This window comes from Sorex araneus, chromosome X (genome assembly GCF_027595985.1).
Source record: "Sorex araneus isolate mSorAra2 chromosome X, mSorAra2.pri, whole genome shotgun sequence".
NCBI lineage: Eukaryota > Metazoa > Chordata > Mammalia > Eulipotyphla > Soricidae > Sorex > Sorex araneus.
Genome location: NC_073313.1, coordinates 135,593,246 through 135,616,753, shown reverse-complemented (window position 1 = coordinate 135,616,753; position 23,508 = coordinate 135,593,246). Strand labels below are relative to the sequence as shown.

The window sequence follows — 23,508 nt, the reverse complement described above, 5'->3', positions numbered from 1 at the left end:
AAAGTACTGAACTGAAGAGATTTGTCAGTGAACGAAAACACTTAATAGATGGACTTAGTAACAGAGTGACAGTAGCTGAAGAATCGATCAGTATACTTGAGAATATGATACATAAAAACATTAGTAAAGAACAAGGAAAGGAAAAAGTGTACAGAACTTAAGAAAACATAATACCTGGATTAAATGATATCTGGAAGGAAAGGAGAGACAGATAATTAAAGACATATAAGTAAATTGATGAAAGTCAGACGTTGAGATAAAATTCCAGAATTGGGAAGATAAAATCTTTTATATAATGAATTCTGTAAAATTCACAGCAGATTTTTCAAGGAAACCCTCCAGTTTCATTGAAAGGAAATAGTAAGAAATAGTGTGGTGTAGCCAGTACATTAAATAAAATTAGGATATATACAAGAGTGTTCTAGCTAGTTAGGTTGTCACTCAAATTTGAAGAATGATGCAAAAATATTTGGACAAAGAAGAGCTAAAGAAGTTTTAAGCTTGTAATTGTCTCACAGTGATTCAATAAAATTAAAAAATAAAAAAAATCGTTACTGTGGTAATAGATGTTAACTAGATATGTGTTGATTATTTCTCAGTACACAGAAGTAGCCAATGTTCATATTGTACACATAATTAATAAATTGTATCTCAATAAAAAATTAAAATTAAAGAAGTTTAAATAAGCTCTGCAAGAAACTTAATTTTTTAAATTAAACTTTTATTTTTAAATTATTATTTTATTCTTGAATTGCTGTGAGATACACAGTTACAAAGTTGTTCATGATTGGGTTTCAATCATACAGTATCCAGTTCCTATCCCTTCTCCAGTGTACACTTCCCAGTACCATTGTCCCAAGTGTCCCTTCCACCATTTCCTCCTACTGCCTCAGCCTGCCGCCATTACAGGTATTTTTCTTCATTATCTGTCTTTTTTCTCCTGGCCATTATGGTTTCTGCAAGAAATTTTAAATGATCTTTTATAAATTGCAAATTGCTAGAGGTAGTAAGACACTCATAAACATTAAATGTGGGAAATAAGGAGAATAATAATGAACTCTAATGTAATGAATTTGAGACTAACTAGTTTTGAAATTAACTGGGAACATAGAGTCAGCACTACAGAGTTAAACAAGGAAACCACAAGACAAACATACTTTGAAGACACAAGCTAGAAGAGGCAACTGGAACTTAGCCTCTATATAAAAGGCAAATATCACAGTACATGGGAAAAAGGTCAAAGAAGTGAAGACAAACTTTACAGACATATGAAATCCCATAAAAATATGACAATAATATCAGGGAGTGATCACACTGGACAAGATCAGAGTGTTACAAGTAAGTAAAGGGATATTCTTGATAACCTTTCAGTATCAATATTGCAAACCACAATGCCCAAAAGGAGAGAGAGAGAGACAGAGAGACAGAGGGAGAGAAGAAAAGCACCTGCCATAGCGGCAGGCAGGGGTGTGGGGGGGTGATGGGAGGGAACCTGGGGACATTGGTGCTGGGAAATGTACACTGATGGAGGGATGGGTATTGGAACACTGTATGCCTGAAATCTAATCATGAACAGCTTTGTAAAGGTCTATCTCATAGTGATTCAATAAAAATTTAATAAATAAATAAATGGTAGATTTCCAGAAGGAAAAATTTTAACTTAAATTCCACTTAAAATTGTATCAAATAAAAATACCTAAAATCATCAACATGAGATGATTTTTAAATTTTTTTTTTATTTTATTGAATCACCATGAGATAGTTACAAGCTTTCATGTTTGGGTTACAATCTTACAATGATCAAACACCCATCCCTCCATCAGTGCACATTCCCCACCACTAATATCCCGGGTATACCCCTCTTTTCCCACCCTCCCCTACCTCTCTGGCAGACAATATTCCCCATACTCTTTCTCTACTTTTGAGCATTATGGCTTGCAACACAGACACTGAGAGGTCATCATGTTTGGTCCATTATCTACTTTAGGCATGCAATAAGATGATTTTTTTTAAATCACAAATCAATACTGTAAAAACAAATAGAAGACACATTGAAATTAAAAAATTTTCTGTTTAAGCTAGAAAGAGTGCAGTGGGTAGGGCACTTGCTTTGCATAAGCCCAACTCAGATTTGATTCCCAACACCGCATAAGGGTCCCCCAATCCTTCCACAAATAAGCCCTGAGCACAGTCAGATGTGGTTCAAAAACTATTCAAGGATTAATTTAAAAGCCAGATGCACATAAGACAAGTGCCTTACCTCCTGTACTACCTCTCCAATCCAACAAATTAATTTCCAAAACAATATGTCCTAGGCTGGAGAAATAGTACAGCCTGATTTGTCTTACATGCAGCCAAACTAGATTTTATCCCAGGCACCACACATGGTCCCTGAAGACTGTCAGGAGTGATCCCTGAGCCAGGAATAAGCCCTAACCAAAGTCAGTCTGACCAAAAAACAAAAACAAAAGAAATACGGTTCTGCTTTGGGGCAGGGGTTGGGTTTCGGGATGGGAACATCCCAAATATGGTGGTGGGAAGGTGTTATGGTGGTGGGATTGGTGTTAGAAAATAAATATAATCAAATATTGTGAGTTACTCTATAAAAATAAAAATGAAATATAGTATAATGACTACAGTGACAGTATAGAAATAACAAACTGTCAATGAAAACTGAACCTAAAAACTGGTCTGTAGAATTAAGCTTCTCAAGAGTGATTCAATTAAAAAGTAGAAAATAAAAACAAAAAAAGCAAAAAATGGTATTAAATTCCTTTATTTCAATAATTTTACTTAAAACTATGTTGACCTGAATTCATCAGAGGCAGAGAATGATCAGGGAACTGAACATAACCTTCTGCTGCTTTCAAGAGGCGTCCCTGAACTGTCATGATAAACAAATTCTGAAAGGAAATAGCTGGAAAACACTCGTACATGCTAATAGACTAAAAAGAGCTTCGATATCCATACTTATATTAGACAAAATTGAAAGGTTAAAGGAGATAGCGATGGAAGTTATATAATGATCAAGGAATATATTAACCAAGATTTAGTCTATTTTGTTTTTTGGTTTCTTTTGGTTTGGTTTTTGGGCTACCTCTGCTTGTGCTCAGGACTTAATTCTTTGACACTATGCAAAGAGACCTCTCCTTACTATGCTCAGGGGACTGTATGTGGAACTGGGATTAAACCCAGGCTGTCTGCATGCAAAGAATGGACCCGTAATCAAGAAGATTGCTTAGGGGCTATTTCTGGCAGTGCTTAGGGTACTATGTGGTGCTTGGAGTCAAACCTAGGTTTCCTACATGCAAAACATGCCACAGGCCCTTTCAATTATCTCTTTGTCCCCAGTAGTAAGAATTTTAACACCTCGCTTTCAGTATTGGCTATATCAATTAGATAGAAATATCAATAAAGAAAACTGACCTAAAGGAAGAAATATAAGAGCTGTAATTAATAGACATATATAGTGCTTACCACCTCCAAAAGGAGAGTATACATTTTTTCCAGAGTACACGGGCTGTTTTCGGGATAGACCACATGACAGTGCACAAAAGCAATTGTCGATAAAATCAAGAAGATTGAAATTATATTCGGTGTCTAATTAGACCAGAACAGTTTGAAGTTGGAAATAAGCCACCAACAGGAACCTGGGATAAACTCAAAACACTTTGAGTGGGTCAAAGAGGAAATACAATTCTGGAATTAAGTGAGAATGAAAAACTGAACCACCAGAACATGTAAGACACAGCTGAAGTAGTTGTAACTGGGGACATCATAGCAATATAGGCATTCACCAGCAGAAATAAAAAGTTCATGTACACCTAGTGACACTCAAGAGTTACTCGTGGCTGTGCAGTCATCCACTATTGGAGGGTGTTCAGGGGATTTTTGGACTGCTTTAGATTGAACCCAGGTCAACTGCGTGCAAGGCCTTACCTGCTGTACTATCTCTCCAACCCCCAAACATCCTGCATTTTATTAAAACATTTTTGCTTGATTTGGGGCCATAACTGATGGTGACTAGGGTCTGCTGGTGCCTCAGTGGTCACTTCTGCAGTACTTAGGAAATCATGTAGTACTGGGGATTAAACCCAGGGCTTTACCATGTAAATTTTGTGCTCTAACTCTTTGAGCTGTCTGCTTGACTCCTAACATCACATCTTTTTCGGGCTGTGGGAGCAGAGTTAGGGACATACCTGGCAGTGCTAGGAGACTATCCAGCTTGGTGGTTAGGAGTCACTCCTGGTCACGGTGCTGAGGAAACTATGTGGTACCAGGAATTGAACCTAGTACTCCTGCATGCAGAGTGTGTACTAAGCCTTTTGAGTGTTTTTCCCCTAAAATTACATCTTAAGAAACTAGGAAAAGAATGACAACGGAAGCCTAAATTAAATGGTAGGAAAATAAGAAGAATTAGATTAAAGTCAATGCCACAGAAACTACAAAACTTTTTAAAATTTAATGAAACCCAGAATTTAGTTTTTGAGAAGGAACAGAATTAATAAATCCTTAGCTAGACTCTAAAAGAAGGAAAGAGAAACTATAAATAGAATCAGAAATGACAGGAGGAGACATAGAAGACTACAGAAATAAAGATATCATTCAAGAGTACTATGAACAAGTTGCAGGCAATTTAACTGGAGAACCAAAAGAAGTGGATAAAATTTTAGAATAAGAGAGATAGTGCAGGGGTTAAGGTGCTGACTAACCCAGCTTTGGTTCCTGGCCCCACATACGCCCCACCGAGTACCACAAGTGTGGTCCTCATGAGCACCACTAAGTGTGGCCCAAACCCCGCACCCCAAATTTTTATTTTTAGAAACATGCAATTAGAAACATGCTAATTCCAGGAGAGAATTTGAATGAAGCAAAGAATCTGAGCAGACCAGTCACTACCATAGAAAGTGAAAGTCTCCCCCCAATTAAAGGCCATTCATTAGTAGCTTTCAGACATGAAATATTCCAGCACTCCACTCCCCTCCCAGTTTTCTGCTTCCATCTGCTTATAGTCTCAGTGTCCCTAACCCTGCCTTCCATAGTAAGCTTTCTGTTGAACACAAATTTTTGGTTTCTGTTGTCTTAAGGCATTTGTTGCATTCTTTGATTTTGGATTATAGAGTAACCAAGACTGTATGCTACTGGAATAAAGACAATCTCTAATACTAATGGAATAGAATTGAGAGCCCAGAGATAAACCTTCAGATATATGGATAGTTAATCCATGAGAAAGGAGCTGGATGCATGAAGTAGAGCAAGGCCTTTGTTGGGAAAGCTAGAGTGATACATGCAAAAGATGAAACTAGATCCATATCTCATACCATACATAAAAGTTAATTTAAAAATGGATCAAAGACTAGGCCCCATCCCATAAAATACACTGAAGAAAATATACGTAGAACCCTTCATGGTAATGACTTAGGCATCTTCAAGGATCTGATGCTGGGACCTGAGCTATAGTATAGTGGGTAGTGTGTTTGCCTTGCATACAGCTGACTTGGGTTCTATCCCTGGCATTACATATACTCCCCTGAGCATTGCCAGGAGTAATTCCTGAGGCAGAGCTAGGAATAACCCCTGAGCATCATGGATGTCACCTAAAAAACTCAAAAAAGGATTTGATGCCATTGGAAACAAAAATAGAGCAAAGATAAACAAATGGAACTCCATCAAAGTAAAAATTTTCTGAATTGTCAAAAATCTTTTGGCTAAAATAAGACTACTGGAAATATCTTAGCAGATTTTTGACTAAGAACTAAAAGCCAGGATACATAAAGTACTTGGATGATACTCTCAAGGCTATATGATCAGGAGTCAGTTCTTCTTTGTCCTTAGGGTACCATGTGGGGTCAAAGTGGGGTCTACTGCATGTAAAGCAAGTCCTTTAATCTCTGTACTATCTCCTGGCCCCTTTTGCAGGCTTTGTTTTGGGGGGTGGGTTGTTTAGGGTCACACCAATGATGCTCAAGGGCTACTGCTGCTGGCTCTGTGCTCAGGAAGCTTGGTTTTATAGTCTCTGGATGTTGGGTGTTGATGGGATTACATGGGGGGTGCTGCAGTTTCTGGGTGTGACTGTGACTGCCTAGCTACTGGAAAATGGGGGATCTGGGCGGAAGAGGCCCAGTTCTGATCCGAGCAGGCTGGGAGATCTCAGCCCTGGGTCCCACACACCTGGATTCCTCTGCTGGTTCCTTCATGCATGGGGCTTGTCCAAACGTGTGGAGAAGGGCCTTGAGCATGGCTGTGGCTGAGTTCCGGAGGTCTTTGGCTGTGGGGGCTCTGCTCGGGGCGGGGAGGGAAACTCACCCCCTCCGAGGGGCTCTGGTGAAGACAGCCAGGGCACTGTGCTCAGGAAGGACTTCTGGTGGTATTCAGGGGACCATATACAATGCTAGGGATTCTAATTACGGTCTGCTTCATGCAAGACAAATGCCTTACCTTCTGTACTATCTTTTCTCCACCCTATTGCAAGATTTTTTATTTACTGAATTGAAAATATTTTCTTTTAAAAAAATTCTTATTTTTTAGAGAATTACAAAGCCGTTCATGATTGAATTTCAGTCATAGAGTATTCCAACACCTATCCCCCCACCAGTGTACATTTCCCAGCACCAGTATCCCCAGGTTCCCTCCCATACAACCCCCACTCCCCACCCCTTGCCTGCCTCTTTGGCAGGAACTTTTCTTTTCTCTCTGTCTCTCTGTCTCTCTCTGTCTCTGTCTCTCTCTGCTTTTGGGTATTGTGGTTTTTCAACTGAGTTTTATATTCATATATTCAAATTCAATAAAACAGTTTGTATTTTTTTTCATTCTTGATGGGTGTTTTGAAGTTTGTTGATTAGAGTGAAGATGCCAAAAGTGGCTCTTTAACCTTTAGTCCAAAGCTTTGAAATTTGTCACTTCATTTTAGTAAATAGTAAGTGTAATACCTTCAGTTGATTTATACTCAAACCAATTATTCCTCCTCCACTTACCGAACATGGTCGGAGATAGGAGCCAAAACAGAAACTGAGTGTTACAAAATACTAATTTCAGCAAAGCTGTTTTAATTATTGAGGAACTCGTTCACATAATTTATCTCCAAGTCACGTAGGTAGTTTTTTTAAATCTACTGACAACCTAATACCTCTTCCAACCACCTCCCCCAGCTCTCTGACAAACTATTTTATATTAATATTTATTTTTGAGAAAATATAAATTCATAATCAAGGACTAAAGTTTGTTTAATATTGTATGATTTTTATTTGACAGTTCATTCATCTATGGAATTAAAAAACTTACAGAAGGAATGTACCTACCACAGAGGCAGGGGGTGGGATGGAGTGGGGGAGGCAGGAGGGATATTGGGAACATTGGTGGTGGAAAATGTACTGGTGGAGGAATGGGTGCTTGATCATTGTATGACTGAAAAATAATCATGAAACTTTGTAACTGTATCTCATGGTGATTCAGTAAAAAAAAACAAACAAACATATCCCACACACTCATAAGACTGCTATTTTCTTTTTATCTTCCTAGAATGTACCTTTTCTTAATAAGTCCAGTTTATGTTCGAGAAATGCAATTGAATTGCAATTAAATTGTAAAGGATAAGTAACAGCTGTGTAATGTGAAAGTACTTTGTATTATCAACAGTGTTTTATTTGGATCCCAGTGACAGGCACTCAAGGTTATGCTTTCCAGGGCATGTTCATAATTTGATAGCTAAAAAACAAGCACTCATTTCCTGTTTTTCTTCAGCTCTGCTTTCCTTCAGTCAAAAGTCCCTACAATGGAGTATATCACGACCTTTTTTCCTTTTTCCTTCATTAAAAGTATTTTATGAAGTGCTGTGTCTCCAAGATCCAAAGACAAATTCATTGTAAAATTAATGAAACTTACATTTCTAAGACCGTAGAAAAAGTTTTAGGTGTTCCTTTCTGTTAGACTCCCCTCGGTGTTGTCGAGTGGTATTGAATATTCTGCGGGCATTTTTGGGATCTAAGAGGAGGTTGTATTGGGGAGGTGTTTAATTTGGGATGAATTAAACACATTGTTTGGCTATATGTAGTTACTAGTGATTTCTGTGTATAGTGACATTTTTGCTAGGAATCTGGATGTTGTACTGATTTTAGTAATATTCCTTCTACTAAAGTACCCACTCAACATGAAGATATAGAAGCCAGTAAAAGTGGTAAATGAGTGGGTTTAAATTATTTTACTTAGTCACCATTATGAAATTCCGAAGTTACTCACGTTTGGGTTTCAGGATCAATCCCTTCAGCAGTTTCCACCGCACTAAACCAATGTCTCGAGTTCCCCTTCTCCCCAGGCCTGCCTCTGTGACTTAAATTGTAACCTTTAAGTGAAATGGTGTACATTATTGTTACTGATGCCGTTTCATGCTTCACGCTTAGCACCTTTCAGCACCCCATCTCCTCTGGAGTGACCCTTTTCCTCCACCACTGTTGTAGTGTTCTCTTTCCTCTGCAAGTCGCAGCTTCCCACTGAAGACTGGTTCTCATGTTCTTTTCTATTGTCTTTGGGCACTTGTTCTTCCAAACTATGTTTCTTTATATCCCACATATGAGGGAGATCATTCTGTGTTCTTTCTCTCTCTCTCTAATTTTACTCAGCATGATACTCTCTAGGTACATCCATGTAGCAGCAAACTGCATGATCTCATCTTTTCTTATGGCCAAATAATGTTTCACTGCATATATGCACCATAGTTACTTCTCCCGGTCACCTGTTCTTGGTCCTTTTGATTGTTTTGAGTGGGGATTCCATATGGGGGAGAGGTTTGAAAGATCAAATTTAGTGCATTAAGAACAAACTCAAGTTCGGGTCCTTCCCACTTGAGAAGTTATTCAAGAGGAAAGTGTTTTGTGAGAAAAAGAGATTTATTCAGGTGCTGTCTACTTGAGAAAATGTTGAACTTTCTGTCCCCCCCCCCAAACTGTTTTGCTCTCAGGTTGGAGCTGGTGATTTATTTAGGATTGGTTGGGGAATTAGTATGTTGACACTGGCACTGCAATTTATGTTTCTCACTATTTGGTGGCCTCGTTAAAAGTGCTCTGCTTGTTAGGGTGGTACCCAACTAAAGGATAGGAGATTCTGGCGATAACTATTTCTGTTGTCACAGTATGTCTGAGTGATATCAAAGTGTGAGCTCTCAGTGCTACATGCAATTCTGTGGGACATCCAAGTGTGGTCCACAGAGATACATTTTGTCATCAGTGTGTTAAGTAAGCAGAAAACTGTGGGAAATGAATGAGTGGGAGGGAGTTATAAGTTTAAAGAATCTTTTCAGAAGGCCTGATATTGGCTGTATTCTGAGGGCAAGAGGAGTCCGTGGGCATGGTAAGTATCAGGAGAATTTTCGGAGTGTCTTCCTATATGCACTCACTACCTCCATCCATAGCACGCCTTTATTCACCTTCAAATTTAGTGTTTTAAGATTGGGATGGAGAACATGAGCCAAAGGAGGAATGAGCAATTATAAAAAAATACACGTGCAGGAACAGGATGAAGTGTTTATTGTTTACTCACTGTCAATATCTACTTCCATTTCTATAGAAATTGGGACATCAAATTTAGCCTGTATACTTCCTGCTAAATAGGAGCAGTATGGGAATTTAGAATGGAAGAGGTTGATGTGGTAGGAGAAACACCATTTGTGTGAGATGTCTGGCATAAGGGGAATTTGTTTGAGAGCTGGAGAGATAGTACATCAGGGAGGGCTCCTGCCAGGGTTCAGCCAAGCAGAGTTCGATCCCCGACATCAAATATGGTCTCTTGAGCCCTACCAGGAGTCATCCCTAAGCCCAGAACCAAGATTAAGCCATGTGAACTGCCAGGTGTGATGCAAAAAGAAGGGGAAGGGAAGATAATCTTTTCCACAAGACTCTATTTCTGTTCTCTTTCTTACACATACGAACCAGGCTAGTCTCAGTCTCAGGATATCCTCTAATATGACTAGATTTGTGCTTGTATTTAAGACATTAGATTTGTAAATTACTTTATTTTTATCGATCTTCAAATAATGCTGCATCTTATTTATGTATTTAGTTCTTGTTTCGGGGCCACACTTGCAATGCTCGGGGTTATTCCTGGTGCTATGCTCAGGAATTACTCCTGGAGGTGCTTGAGGGACCACAGGAGATGCTGGGGTTCGAACCTGGGATGGCCATGTACAAGGCAAGTCCCTCCCTTCTGTAGTATAACGCTAGGCCTAATGCTGCATTTATTGCTGTCAGGTTTATCATGCTTACTTTATAGTCTGTAACCAGAGTAATTTTTGCTGTTGAACTCAAAATTAGTTTCTTTTAATTTGTTTTTTGGACCACACCCAGTAGTATTTGGAACACTCCCAGCTCTGTGCTTTGGGACTGCTCGTGATAGTGCTTGGAGCCATGTGCTGCTAGGGATTGAATCTGCACCTCCTGCATACAAAGCATAAACTTAGCCTGTTAAACAATCTCTCGGACCCAAAATTACTTCCTTTAGTGTTCACTTCCTTTAATTTTAGTCCTCATTATCAGTTGTTCATATTCATTACTATGTGGTAAGTGGGGTTCTACTGAAATCTGGCTATTTTCAATGGAAAAGGGTCGTTGGGAGGGGGAAGGGTAAAATAAAGCATTTTGTTCTGGTGGGGAAAATATTCCTTCAAAGATAATTCTCCATCCAGGACACTTTCAGGAAAGTAGCCTGTTGCTCAAGGCATATCGTTGTGGTATATTTTCCCTTTTCTGGTTTGTTTCTGTTTTGTTTTTAGACCATAACTGTGGTGCTCAGGATCTACTCCTGGTATGTTGATTCAGGGTCTCTCCTGACAGTGTAAAGGGTATTAAAAGGCAAGTGGCCTGCCTGCTGTACTATTGCTGTGGCCCCCTTATAAGCTCTTTAGAAAAGCATCGTCTTAGTTCTTAATCAGTGTAAGTCAAAGAGAAAAAAATCACAAAATAACCATAGTTGAATTTTTTATTAATGAGAATTACTCAACATTATGTGTTCCAGATGCACACATTGACCAGAATATATCAGTACTTTTAGATATTTCTTTTTGTTTGTTGGTTTGGTTTTGGAACACACCCAGTTATGCTCAGGGGTTACTCCTGGCTCTGCACTCTACTCTTGGTGGTACTCGGGGGACCATATGGGATACTGGAGATGGAAGTGGCATCAGCTGCATGTCAGGCAAGTAAACTACCTACTGCATCATCTCTCTGGCCCCAGGTTTTAGGTATTTCATATAACTTATATATATATATATATATATATGGTAAAAGGTTAAATATATTACCTTTTGTGATAAAATTCAGTATGGTATGCCTTAGGAACTCATCTAAGACTTGCTGTATATTTCTTTAAAATATTTTAAATTAAACTATATTTAGGCACTGTCTTTTTTTTTCTTTTTGGGTCACACCTGGCGATGCTCAGGGGTTACTTCTGGCTCTGCCCTCAGGAATTACTCCTGGTAGTACTCAGGGGACCATATGGGAATCGAACCCGGGTTGGCATGTGCAAGACAAACACCCTACCCACTATGCTGTCACTCCAGCCCCGGGCACTGTGGTTTATAAAACTATTATTGGAAGGGTATCATACATAAAATATACCAGCACCACATCCTGTACCACTGTCCCAGTACCTCCCCTGACCCCCCAAGTTTTCTTTTGAAAACCAGTTCTCAGTTTCTGTTGCCTTTGGGCATTCGTTATTCTCCTGCTGTATTTTTTAATACCCACATACAAGTGTTCTTTGTCCCTCTCCTTCAGACTAACTTCACTCAACACGATACTTCCAAATCCATCCATATAAGTTGCATAATTTCATCTTTTCTTATAGCCAAATAGTATTCAGGTATGAGAAAAGATGTATATATGCATCATAGTTTCTTTTTTTTCACTAAGCTTTAAGCATTTTTGTTTTGGTTTTGCTATCATAAATGAAACACAGACATTTGTTTTGGTTTTGCTATCATAAATGAAACACAGACATTGAAAATGAAGTTGGGGCAGAAGAGAGAGTAGAGCGGATAAAGCACTTGTCTTGCATGAGGCCAATCTTGTTTTTATCCAAATCACCACACATGGTCCCCTGAGTACCCCTGGAGTGATTCTTGAGTCAGGAGTAAGGCCCAGCACAGCCCCGTGTGGCCCCAAAACAAAGAGAAGTCATTCTCTGAAAAAACATTTTCATTTTCTTGCCCCTTTTCACCATAAATACTCTGTTCTTCTATTTGGAGTTATTTTTCCTTATTAGCTCTGATTTCTTAGAACATTTAGAATTCTTAACCTTTAAAGTCTTAACTTCTGAACTTCACAATTCTAAATAATGTCGAAACAGTGATATATCACCATTCCAGCAGTCTGGTATGGAGGACTGAGTTGGTTAACAATTTCCTCAGCTAACAGGGAGACTTCCATGCTTGTTGAGATAGGGCTAGTGGCTCCTTAGGTATAAGGACAAGTGCAGATAGAGAAAAGGATTAAAACTCTCCATAATATTTCTGTCCTTTTCGTCCTTTTTCTTCCTGGATTTTATAGTTAGAGGAGTAGTATCTTTTTTCTCTCCTCTGCACAATTAAACAGCACCCCTTCTGAGAGGAGTCTTTATTGCACAGTAGCACAAAATACAACCTATGTATTTTCTCCCATTTACCATATTGTTGGGCTGGAGCGATAGCACAGCGGTTGGGCGTTCGCCTTTCACGCGGCCGACCCGAGTTCGATTCCTCCACCCCTCTCGGAGAGCCCGGCAAGCTACTGAGAGTATCGCTCCCGCACGGCAGAGCCTGGCAAGCTACCCGTGCATATTGTATATGCCAAAAACAGTAACAATAAGTCTCAATGAGAGAAGTTACTGGTGGCCGCTCGAACAAATTGATGAGCAACGGGATTACAGTGACAGTGACCATATTGTTGACAAAACAGTTTTCCTATTTTTAGGCCATACCTGGCAGTGCTAGTAAGGCTACTCCCTAGCACAGGGGTCCCTCCAACTGGTGCTCAGGGGATCCGGGCCTCCCAAATGCATATCATGCTTCGCATGCGCTGTCTCTGCAGCCCTGACAAAGCATTTCTAACTGTAAGTTGGTTCAGGAATTTAGGACTCCACTTAGGGACCACCTCTTTTCAAATTCTGGCATATACATAGACTAATAAAAAATAATTTACAATAGAAAGCCATTTTATTTTTCATCAAGGATCCAAAACAAAAGGTGTTTCAGTCACCTCAGATATGGACAAGGGATCTTTTAGGTGACATTAAAATTGAATTTCCTTATAGGAAAATGAAAATTGAAATCACAGTACAGACACAAACAAAACCAAACCAATCCCAAACACAATACAAACATAAATGGAACAAAACAAAATCCAAACAGCACAGAATAAGAATAAAATTTACTGTAAAACATTAGCACAAATGGAGCTCCTTTAACTTCCGATCCTCCAGGGAGTCAGGTAGTGGTTACAAAGTTTTGTTCATTCACCTACTACTACTTCAGTATCCTGGGGGTTCCAAATGGCAAACAGCCCAGATGGCAAGGACAAAACTTAACAAATGCCTACCAGTCAGTACCTACCCTAATGAATAAAGCTCATCTTACAAGGATAGCTTGTTTCATGCCTACTGGTGCCTCAGTGACAAAAGGCCCAAGTAGCAAGAACTGACCTTGAAACGGGTCCACCAGTACCTCAGTGGCTAGATCCCAAGCGTCAGAGAGCAGAGTCTGTTGTTCAGTTGTGCACAGTGAGAACTTACCAAGTCTTTTTTTCTCCATCAACACAGCTAGTGCTGTGAGTGGAAGCAAAGGGAGAGTCCCAAAAACAAAAGAGTTTTGGTAGTTGCCAAGAGTCCCCACAATTTTCCCCAGGAGGCAAGGTCACCTTGGTGACCAGCACACACCTGATGACTGTCACCACTCCCAGTAGCATGATTGGGTAAGTCCTCAAGCACTGTCATGGCCAGTTTCTTCAACCCATTGGGAACTGGGATGGCTCAGCCATCTGTGTGCAGGTCCTCCTGGCTTCCTTGCCAACTCTATACCCAGGTTTGGGTGCTTTCCACATGAAGGCAACATTCAAGAGATGGTGCAAGAGAAACAGGTTTATCAAGGTGATAGCAATCTGAGAAGATGGTGGACTTGTTTCCTCAAATCATTTTGCTTTCAGACTGTTGTTAGTGGTTTATATGGGGCTGGCTGGGAAATTAAGTCAGCAGAAAACTGTGGGAAATGGATCTAGGGGTGGAAGGAATCAGAAGCTTCAAGAATCTTTTCAGAGTGCTTGTTTTTGGCTCTTCTTTGAGGTCTAGAGAAGTCCTTGGGCATCTTAAGCTTCAGGAGCCTTCTCCAAGGACCTTTTTGCTCTCTTCCCTCCATCAATAGCTGTACCCTCTTCAGTTTTTTTTTTTTGGCCACATCCTGAGGTGCTTGGTACTTGCTCCTGGCTCTGCACTCAAATCACGCTTGATGGACTTGTCAGTTGCATGCAAGGCAAGTGCTTTACACACTGTACTATCTCTCGGACCCTAAAACCTGCTTTAGTTTTTCATACATAGATGTTTTCAGATCAGGATGAGGGCATGAGCCAAGGGGGAGTAAGAGATTATAAGAATTGTTCTTGTGAGAAAGAGGATGGGATCTTAAATGTTTGCTCACAGATAGCCTCACTCACACATGTAAGTAAATACGCTTCTGCTATGTCCCTGGTCTAGGTAAATGAGATTGTTGACTTAAAATGTTTGTAAGAGTAGTCCGTCGTTGCACAAGAAAACTTTTCTGAAATTATTTGAAGTCTTATGACTTGTATATGAAAGAAATGAGATACTTCCCCAGATTTGATAACAGCTTTAAACTTTTTCCAATAAAGAGTTTTAAAAAATACTTTATGCACTGTGATTAACAGTGTGGATAGTGGTAGGGTTTTATGCAAAAAGCATTCCAACACCACACCCTCCACCAGAGTGTTAGCTTCCTTCCATCCCAGTGTCACTCCCACATCCGGTTTCCAGTTTCAGTGTTGAAAAGAAATCTCTTAAAGTCTTATCAATAGAATATATTTTGTCATAGAGGAAATGCTGAGTTACCATTTTCTCTATATAGAAAATAATTTTATAAAAACAGTATACTGGGGCTGCAGTGATAGCACAGCGGGTAGGGTGTTTTCCTTGCACACAGCCAACCCAGGTTTGATTCCCAGCATCCCATATGGTCAGCACCGCCAGGGATAATTCCTGAGTGCAGAGCCAGGAGTGACCCCTGTGCATCACCAGGTGTGACTGAAAAAAGGAAAAAAAAACAGTATACTGCGAAATATTTAGGAAAATATTATAGAGTTGCATAAGATATTTGTAAAAACAAGTTATTTTATGGTATTTAGGAGCTTTAACATTTTGGGATTGTCATTTTTCTTGCTCTTTTTTTTTAAGTGAAGCAAAGTGGACCTTGGACCTGGTCTTACACCTGGCCGACCTCTATTTCAGTCCCATGGCATCCCATGTGGTCTCCCAAGGCCACCAGAAGTAATTCCTGAGTTAAGAACCTAGCAGTAACCCTTGAACCTGGCTGGGTGTTACCCAAAAACCAAAAAAAAAAAGAAGATGATGAAGAAAGTGAAGCAAAATAGTTTTTCTTCGTTGGCGGGAGCTGGGGGCACGTGAATGATGCTCAAGGATTCTTCATGGCTCTGCACTCAGGAATTATTTCTGGTGGTGCTTGGGGGAATGTACGGGATGCTGGGTTTCAAATTTGGCTCGGCCATGTGTAAATAAAGTGCCCTACCCCTATGTACTATCTTTCTAGCCCTGCAAGTTAGGTTTTATTGAAAGAAACTTATTAAGGGACCTGGGCAATAGTACAGCCAGTAGGGCATTTTCCTTGCATGCAGCCAACCCCGGTTTAATCCCAGGCATGCTTTATGGTCCTCTGAGCACTGCCAGGAGGGATCCCTGAGCACTGCCAGGTGTGGCCCAAAAACCAAAACCAAAATCAGAAGCAATAGAAAAACACCAGAAAGTAACTTCTTTAGAAAAATGTGAGGGGAGAAAAAGAGAAAATATTTATTAAAGAGAAATCTGAGCCTCTCCAGATTAAGCAAGCAGGTTACGCATTCAAGTAAGAACATGGGCCTGAAGATCAGGTCTTTTGTTACTCATGTACAATACTTCTTTTTATGCAGAATTTTGTCATTTTTTATGGTTTCCCCCCCTCTTTTTGTGGTACTTGGAGCTGAACCAAGGGTTTCATACATGCAACACAAGTGCTCTACCACTGAACTGCATTCGCGGCCTTTCATTTCCTGTTGTGGTCGGGGATATATCAGTGGCTTTTGGTACACACAGGGACCATGTGGTAGCAGATATTGACCTCCATGGTTCCTCCATGGAAACATGCTGTTTAACGCTTTGAGCCAACCCACCAGCTAATTTCTTTTTCTTAAAGAAGCCTTCAAAATGTTTGTTTCATAGGTCTTTCTAGGTACAAGATAGAAAATTATTCTTATCTAAACATAATTCATAGTTAAGATGTAGGTCAGCATGTTAATATATAAATACTGTTCGCTTTTTAAAAAATGGGTGTTAAGCTATGAGGTTTCTTGATTGGGCCAGAGCTTTTAGAGTGCTTTCCTTGCACATGGCTAACATGATTGGATTCCGGGCACCACCTGTGGTTCTCTAAGTCCTGACCAGAGTGATCCTTTAGCACAGAGCCAGGAATATGGTCCAAAAACAAATGTTTCTGGATCATAGCTTCTGAGATTGCAATGAGAACGAATGGACAGTCCATTTGAAAACCAGACTCAGAGAATAATTGTTCTACTAAGTCAATGAACTCCTGTAGAGTTTGGAATTAGATTCTGATATGAAGTAGTAATATAATGGTGATATTAAATTTATTGGATTTGCTTATATAAAAACAATTGCCCAGTAGAGAGAGCCTTAATTAAAATTCAGGGAGAGGAGCTGGAGCGAGAGCACAGCGGGTAGGGCATTTGTCTTGCACGTGTCCGACCCGGGTTCGATTTCCAGCATCCCATATGGTCCCCTGAGCACCACCAGGAGTAATTCCTGAGTGCAGAGCCAGGAGTAACCCTGAGTATTGCCAGGTGTGATGCAAAAAGGACAAAAAATAATTCAAGGAGAGTAGAAAGACAGGAAGTCTTTAAATCTTGAATTATAATGAATGAATATGATAATTTCTTTTTGCAGCTTTAGCATTTAAATACTTTGGGGAAATTGTGTCCTAAATTGTCAACTACTTAAATGTGTATAATATTCTTATCCTGCCAGTTTCAAGACCAGACTTTAAAGGGATTAGCATGGAGTTTAATTTAATCACTTCAGTGTTCTTTCCAAGGGAAAAATAAAATCAGCAGATAATGTGAAACTCTTTTCCTGATATTGTCTGGCCTTTTCAAAAGTGAAAATGTAAAAAGCTATATAATTAGATAATAGTACTGAATCATTATAAAGGTTAATGTCTTATTATCAAATTACTTTATTTTGAAATGTACACTGCTTTCTAAAAGCATTTTCCAAGATAAAAATTGCAGTCTGTTCTCTTAATATAGTCTGCCCTTTAAAAATGATACTTGGGGGCCAGAGATAGAGTACAGTGAGCAGGGCCCTTGTTTTTTATGCAGCTGACCTAGTATGATCCCAAGCCCTACCAGGAGTGATCCCTGAGCACAGAGGCAGAAGTAAGCTGTAGCACCACCAGTTATGGTCCAACACTCTGCCTCTAGCACCCGCAAATGACACTTGGTGCTGGAGAGATAGTACAGTGAGTAAGGCACTTGTCTTGTGGCTGACTTGGGCCTTTTAAAAAAATCTATCTATCCATCTATATATATACATATTAATTTTATTGAATCACTGTGAATAGTTACAAGCTTTCATGTTTGGGTTACAATCACACGATTATCAAACACCCATCCCTCCACCTGTGCACATTCACCACTACCAATATCCCCGGTATACCCCCCTTTCCCACCCTCTCCCTGCCTCCATGGCAGAAAATATTCCACATACTCTCTCTCTGCTTTTGGGCATTATGGCTTGCAACACAGACACTGAGAGGTCATTATGTTTGGTCCATTATCTACTTTCGGCACACATGTCCCATCCCAACTGATTCTTCTAGCCATCATTTTCTTAGTGATCCCTTCTCTTTTCCATCTGCCTTCTCTCCTCTGCTCATGAAGCCGGCTTCCAGCTATGGGGCAATCCTCCTGGCCCTTGTATCTATCTACTGTCCTTGGCTGTCAGCCTCATGTGATGTTATTCTATATTCCACAAATGAGTGTAGCCCTTCTGTGTCTGTCCCTCTCTTTCTGACTCATTTTGCTTAGCATGATACTCTCCATGTCTATCCATTCATAAGCAACTTTCATGTCTTCATCTCTTCTAACAGCTGCGTAGTATTTCATTGTGTAGATGTACCAGAGTTTCTTTAACCAGTCATCTGTTCTAGGGCACGTGGGTTGTTTCCAGATTTTGGCTATTGTGAACAGTGCTGCAATGAACATAAATTGCAGATGTGATTTTTGCTGTGCATTTTTGCAGCCCGGGGTTTTATTCCCAGAAGTGGTAGTGCTGGGTTATATGGAAGGTCAATTTCTAGTTTTTTGAGGAATGCCCATATTGTTTTCCAAAAAGGCATTCCAGTCGGCATTTCCCCCAAAAGTGAATAAGATTCTCTTTCTCCCTGTATCCGCACCAGCACTCATTGTTCTTACTCTTTTTGATGTGTGCCAGTCTCTGTGGTGTAAGGTGATATCACATTGTTGTTTTTATTTGCATCTCCCTGATAATTAGTGATGTTGAACATTTTTTCATGTGTCTTTTGGCTTTTTTATATCTTTTTTGAGAAAATTTCTGAGCTTTTTCTGTTGCTTGTTTTCCAATATAAGTTGTGCATTTAAGTTATGTATTTGGGCCCTTCCTTCCTTCCTGATGAGTGCTTGCATACTTACAAATTTTCCTCTCAACACCACTTTTGACATCTTCCATAAGTTCTTGTAAATTGTGTCCTCGTTCTCATTTGTGTCCAGGAGTCTTTCTTTTTCTTTCTTTTTTTATTGAATCACCGTGAGAACAATTACAAACCTTTCAGGTTTAAGTCTCAGTCATACAATAATCAAACACCCATCCCTTTACCAGTACACATGTTCCACCACCAAGAACCCTAGTATATCCCCACCCCCCACCCTGCCTGTGTGGCAGATGTTTTTCACTTTACTCTCTTTTTGCTTTGTTTATGTTCAATTTTCGACAGAAAACCCACTATTATTATTTGGAATATTCCCCCAACAAACAGACCTGCTGAAAATGCATCATTTGACTATTTGTTTTCTATTCCTAATAATGAAGAGCGTATGATGCTTCACGGCCGCAACAGTGGCCGCATGGTTTCGGAATTCTGGTATTTTAGTAATTAAGTCCAGAGGTATTTCTGCCAGCAGCCGTTGCATTCTGAGATTGGTTTGTGTGCCTCTGGGATAATGGCTGTTCAGGAGCGGAGGAGCCGTTCATGGGCAGCTCCTCGGGGTCCCATTTGGGCAGGGATCAGGGCTATTTCTGCCCCCCCCCCCCCCCATGGCGAGATTTCCCGAGTGCCTCATCACTGCAAGCTCATACCTCTCTGTCCAACTGGCTCTGGAAGGTGGCGGTCGCCCTGTTGCCGCAAAGGGGAAAAGGCTGAGGGACAAAAACCCTTCCCTTCCCAGGATGGCATGGGGCCATAGCTTAGTTCACAGTCCAAGTGTGTCCAGGAGTCTTTTAATTTCCTTTTTCACTTCTTCTTTTATCCATTGGTTGTTCAATAACAAGCTATTTAATTTATAGGTTTTTGAGTTGGTTTTCCATTTCTGTTTGTAATTAAGTTTTATTTTCAGTGCATCGTTGTCTGAGAAGATAGTTTGTATGGTTTCTAACCTTTTGACTTCTTGAAGGGAAGGCAAATTCTTTTTTTGTTGTTTAATTGAATCACCATGAGATACACAGTTGCAAAGCTTTCATGATCAGGTTTCAGTCATACAATGTTCCACTAACCATCCCTTTACCAGTGTACATTTTCCACCACCTGTGTCCTGTTATCCCTCTCACAGCCCCTACTCCACCTCAACTCCCATACCCACCCCATCCCCCGCCTGCCTCTATGGCAGGCAGTTTTCTTCTTATTCTTTCTAGTAGTTTGGAGCATTATGGTTTGTAATACAGATACTGTGAGGCCGTCATGTTTGGTCCTTTATCCACTTGCAGCACATGGCTTTCGTCTAGAATGATCCCTCCAGCCATCATTTTTATAGTATTCCCTTCTCTATCCCAAGTACTTTCTCCCACAGCCCTTGAGGCAGGCAGAAAGGCAAGTTCTCTATCCCTCTCGCTGGTCCTGTATTTCAAGCTTTTAACTATTTTAATTTGGGAGGACTCCCTAGCTGTGACCAGGAACCTGGGGACTACTCCTAAAAATTGGTGATCATTTTTTCAACGCCGTGCTACTTGGACTGGTGTTACTGGGGTCCATCCAGGGCTGCTGAGGGAACTATGTCATCTTGGGGATCAAACTTAAGTGTCACATGAATGCATAATACCCACTCACTTGAACCATCTTCCTGGCCTCTCATATGTTTTGTTTTTAAGGCATACATTGTTCAGATCACAAGCACAGAATTTCACTTTTTCAAGGAAATGTAAAATTGTCTCATCTCACGATGAATAGATGGAAGAGATTGGACTTTGAGTTACATAAATCTATTCTCAGATTTGGGTTTCTTGGTCAATTTGTTCAGGTTTTTAATTCTCATATAGGAAACTGGAACACCTGTTTATTATGAAAGGAGAAAAGAGAAAAATATACTATTGTCAACTCATGAAGTTATAATAATGTTTTTAGCTTTTGTAGAAAGTTGGAGCTAAAACTATTTCCATCTAGTTCTTTGACTGTTTTAATTTTGGACCACATCTAACAATGCTCGGGAGCTGTTCCCAGGTCTGTGCTTGGGAGTTGCCTTGCTGGTGCTCCTGGGAGCATATTGTGTCAGGGATTGGGAATCATACTCAGGCCTCCAGCATCCAGAGCATGTGCTCTGCCCCTTGAGCTATCTCAGTACAATAAATGAAATAAAATGCTCAAGGCAAGCATAGCAAACAGGATCAATCTTGTAGGAGTACCGATTTGTGTAGGATCTCTCACTGTTCTGTCCTCTTGAGATCTGACCTATTCTCCCTCTGAGCTTTGTGATCGTTGCTTCAGACCATCCCTGTATGTCTAATGATCTGTTATCATTAGTGGCTTACTCTTGAAATAGACTCGACTAGTTTTTCAATGAAGTGGGAAGGGATCTCAGCCTTTCAAATTATGCCAGTTCTCCTTCTACGGGCTAGGCCCGTACTACTACAGGGCTTTTTCTTTTTGTCATGAGACTGGTAGTTGCAAAAGTTCATCAGTGGTGGTCTGTGGGTACGATTTCCCTTGTCAAGTTACAGTGGCTTAGTTCACTGGGACCTTTGTTCAGTTTCCTACTTTGGACTGCTGCATGATGGTTTTCTCCTCCATGAAGGAGTTTGCTGGTTGGAAACGTAACATTTTCATTGTCCAGACAGAATCTTTCTTTTTTGGATCCCAACCCACGTAACTATGATTTTTCCTTTCTTAATGGAGCTTCAGGGTGAGATATATGTGATCTGAAGCTATGGTGGCTTAGCATTAATGGCAGGTGCGTGTGTGTGTGTGTGTGTGTGTGTGTGTGTGTGAGTGTGTGTTCCACCAGCAACTCTGTCTACTAAAATTTCTGGTGTCCAGACACCAGTTATTACTGCACCCATCCTAACTTGGTTGAGTGATATCTTTTGTCGGAAATGTAGTGGTGTTCTGGAGAATTGGATTCTGCAAAGTCCTGCCACTCTTCATTCTTGGTCTGCAGTCGCCACTGATGAGGCCCTCACCTCCTTTTTTAGGTTGCAGTAGGATCTCTCAGACCTCCATTTCCATATTCAACCAACAGTACGGATTTTCAGCCATACTTTTTCAAAAAATGCAAGTGCTTAACTATCTTTTCTTCCATGATACTGGTGTGAGTTGTATGAGTTATATAGATGGTTTTAGTTTTATTAAGATCATTCTCTGGGATTTGGGCTTTGTCCAACTGGAGGTGCTTGGGAAATCATATGTGGCCTGGGATGGAACCTGGGTTGACCACATTCAAAGTCAGTGCCTTATGTCCTGTACTTTTTTCCAATCCCCTGTTGCAATATATTCCTCAGTGTGTTTTGCTTTATTCTTCTTTAATATGGTATGATACTGGCTGTTTGCAAGTGTTCTATCATACAATTAAACTGATTTCTGAAATTCTCTCAAAAGGTTTCACTGGAGGAAAAAAATGCGACTATTATCTATGACCCTAAACTACAGACACCAAAGACTCTACAGGAAGCTATTGATGACATGGGCTTTGATTCAATTCTTCACAATCCTAACCCCCTCCCTGTTTCAACCAATGCTGTATTTCTGACTGTTACTTCTTCACTGACTCCACCATGGGACCATATCCAAAGCACATTGTTCAAGACCAAGGGTGTCACAGACATTCAGCTTTCTCCTCAGCAAAGAACTGCAGTGGTGACAATAATCCCTTCGATAATAAATGCCAGTCAGATAATAGAGCTAGTTCCAGACCTCAGTTTAGATGTGGGAACTCTGGAGAAGAAGACAGGATATAGTGAAGATAACAGTATGGGCCAAGCAGGTGAAGTCATGCTGAAGATGAAAGTAGAAGGGATGACCTGCCATTCATGTACTAGCACAATTGAAGGAAAAATTGGAAAGCTGCAAGGTGTTCAGCGAATTAAAGGTATTATTTGGTACTATCTCATATTATTTATTGCTATATATTATTGTTATATACTATATTATATACCAAGTGTATTATTTGTATTATATTAATTGTATATATCATATACACCATATTATATACTATATGTTATATAGTATATACTATTATATACCATATATTATGTTAATTGTATTATATTATGTATTGGTATATATTATCTCATATTATTTGATCGATTTGTTAGTCTTAGTTTTCTGTTTGTTTTTTAAACTTTTTTTCTTCCTTATCATGAGTTCTGAATCTGGGACTAGAATAGCTCATTAGATAATTGAAATTTAAGGTACAGCATGTTCTTTGTATTAGTGTCCATAAAGTAAATGTTTATAGTTAAAGGTTATATGAATCTTGAAGTGGACTTAAAAGACAGCTGGATGGTGGTTCTTGGAGTTTCCGGTTCTTAATCCAACATGTCTGGGGTCTGCTTCATATATATTATTTCAAGTCAGGCATGTAGAAATTTCGGAATCATACATATGGTGGTTCTATCTTATATACTGTTGCAGTGTATGTCAGTAACATTTTATGAAAATAATTATTTTTAGAAAGGATAATGAGAAGAATGAGACATAAGCAGGATTGGGGGGCTATTAGGTCTACAGAATGTTTTATGAAGTGTCCT

At 39.8% G+C, this 23,508-nt stretch overlaps 1 protein-coding gene across 2 annotated transcripts in view; it reads left to right on the top strand.

The window, feature by feature from the left end:
• Nucleotides 1-23,508, top strand: part of ATP7A (ATPase copper transporting alpha) — a 175,232-nt gene that overhangs the window by 71,180 nt on the left and 80,544 nt on the right. For both annotated transcript variants that reach the window (XM_055122415.1, XM_055122414.1), the window contains exon 4: nucleotides 22,358-22,847. In XM_055122415.1, coding sequence (XP_054978390.1) covers nucleotides 22,358-22,847 — 490 coding nt within the window. The remainder of the gene's footprint in view (nucleotides 1-22,357; nucleotides 22,848-23,508) is intronic.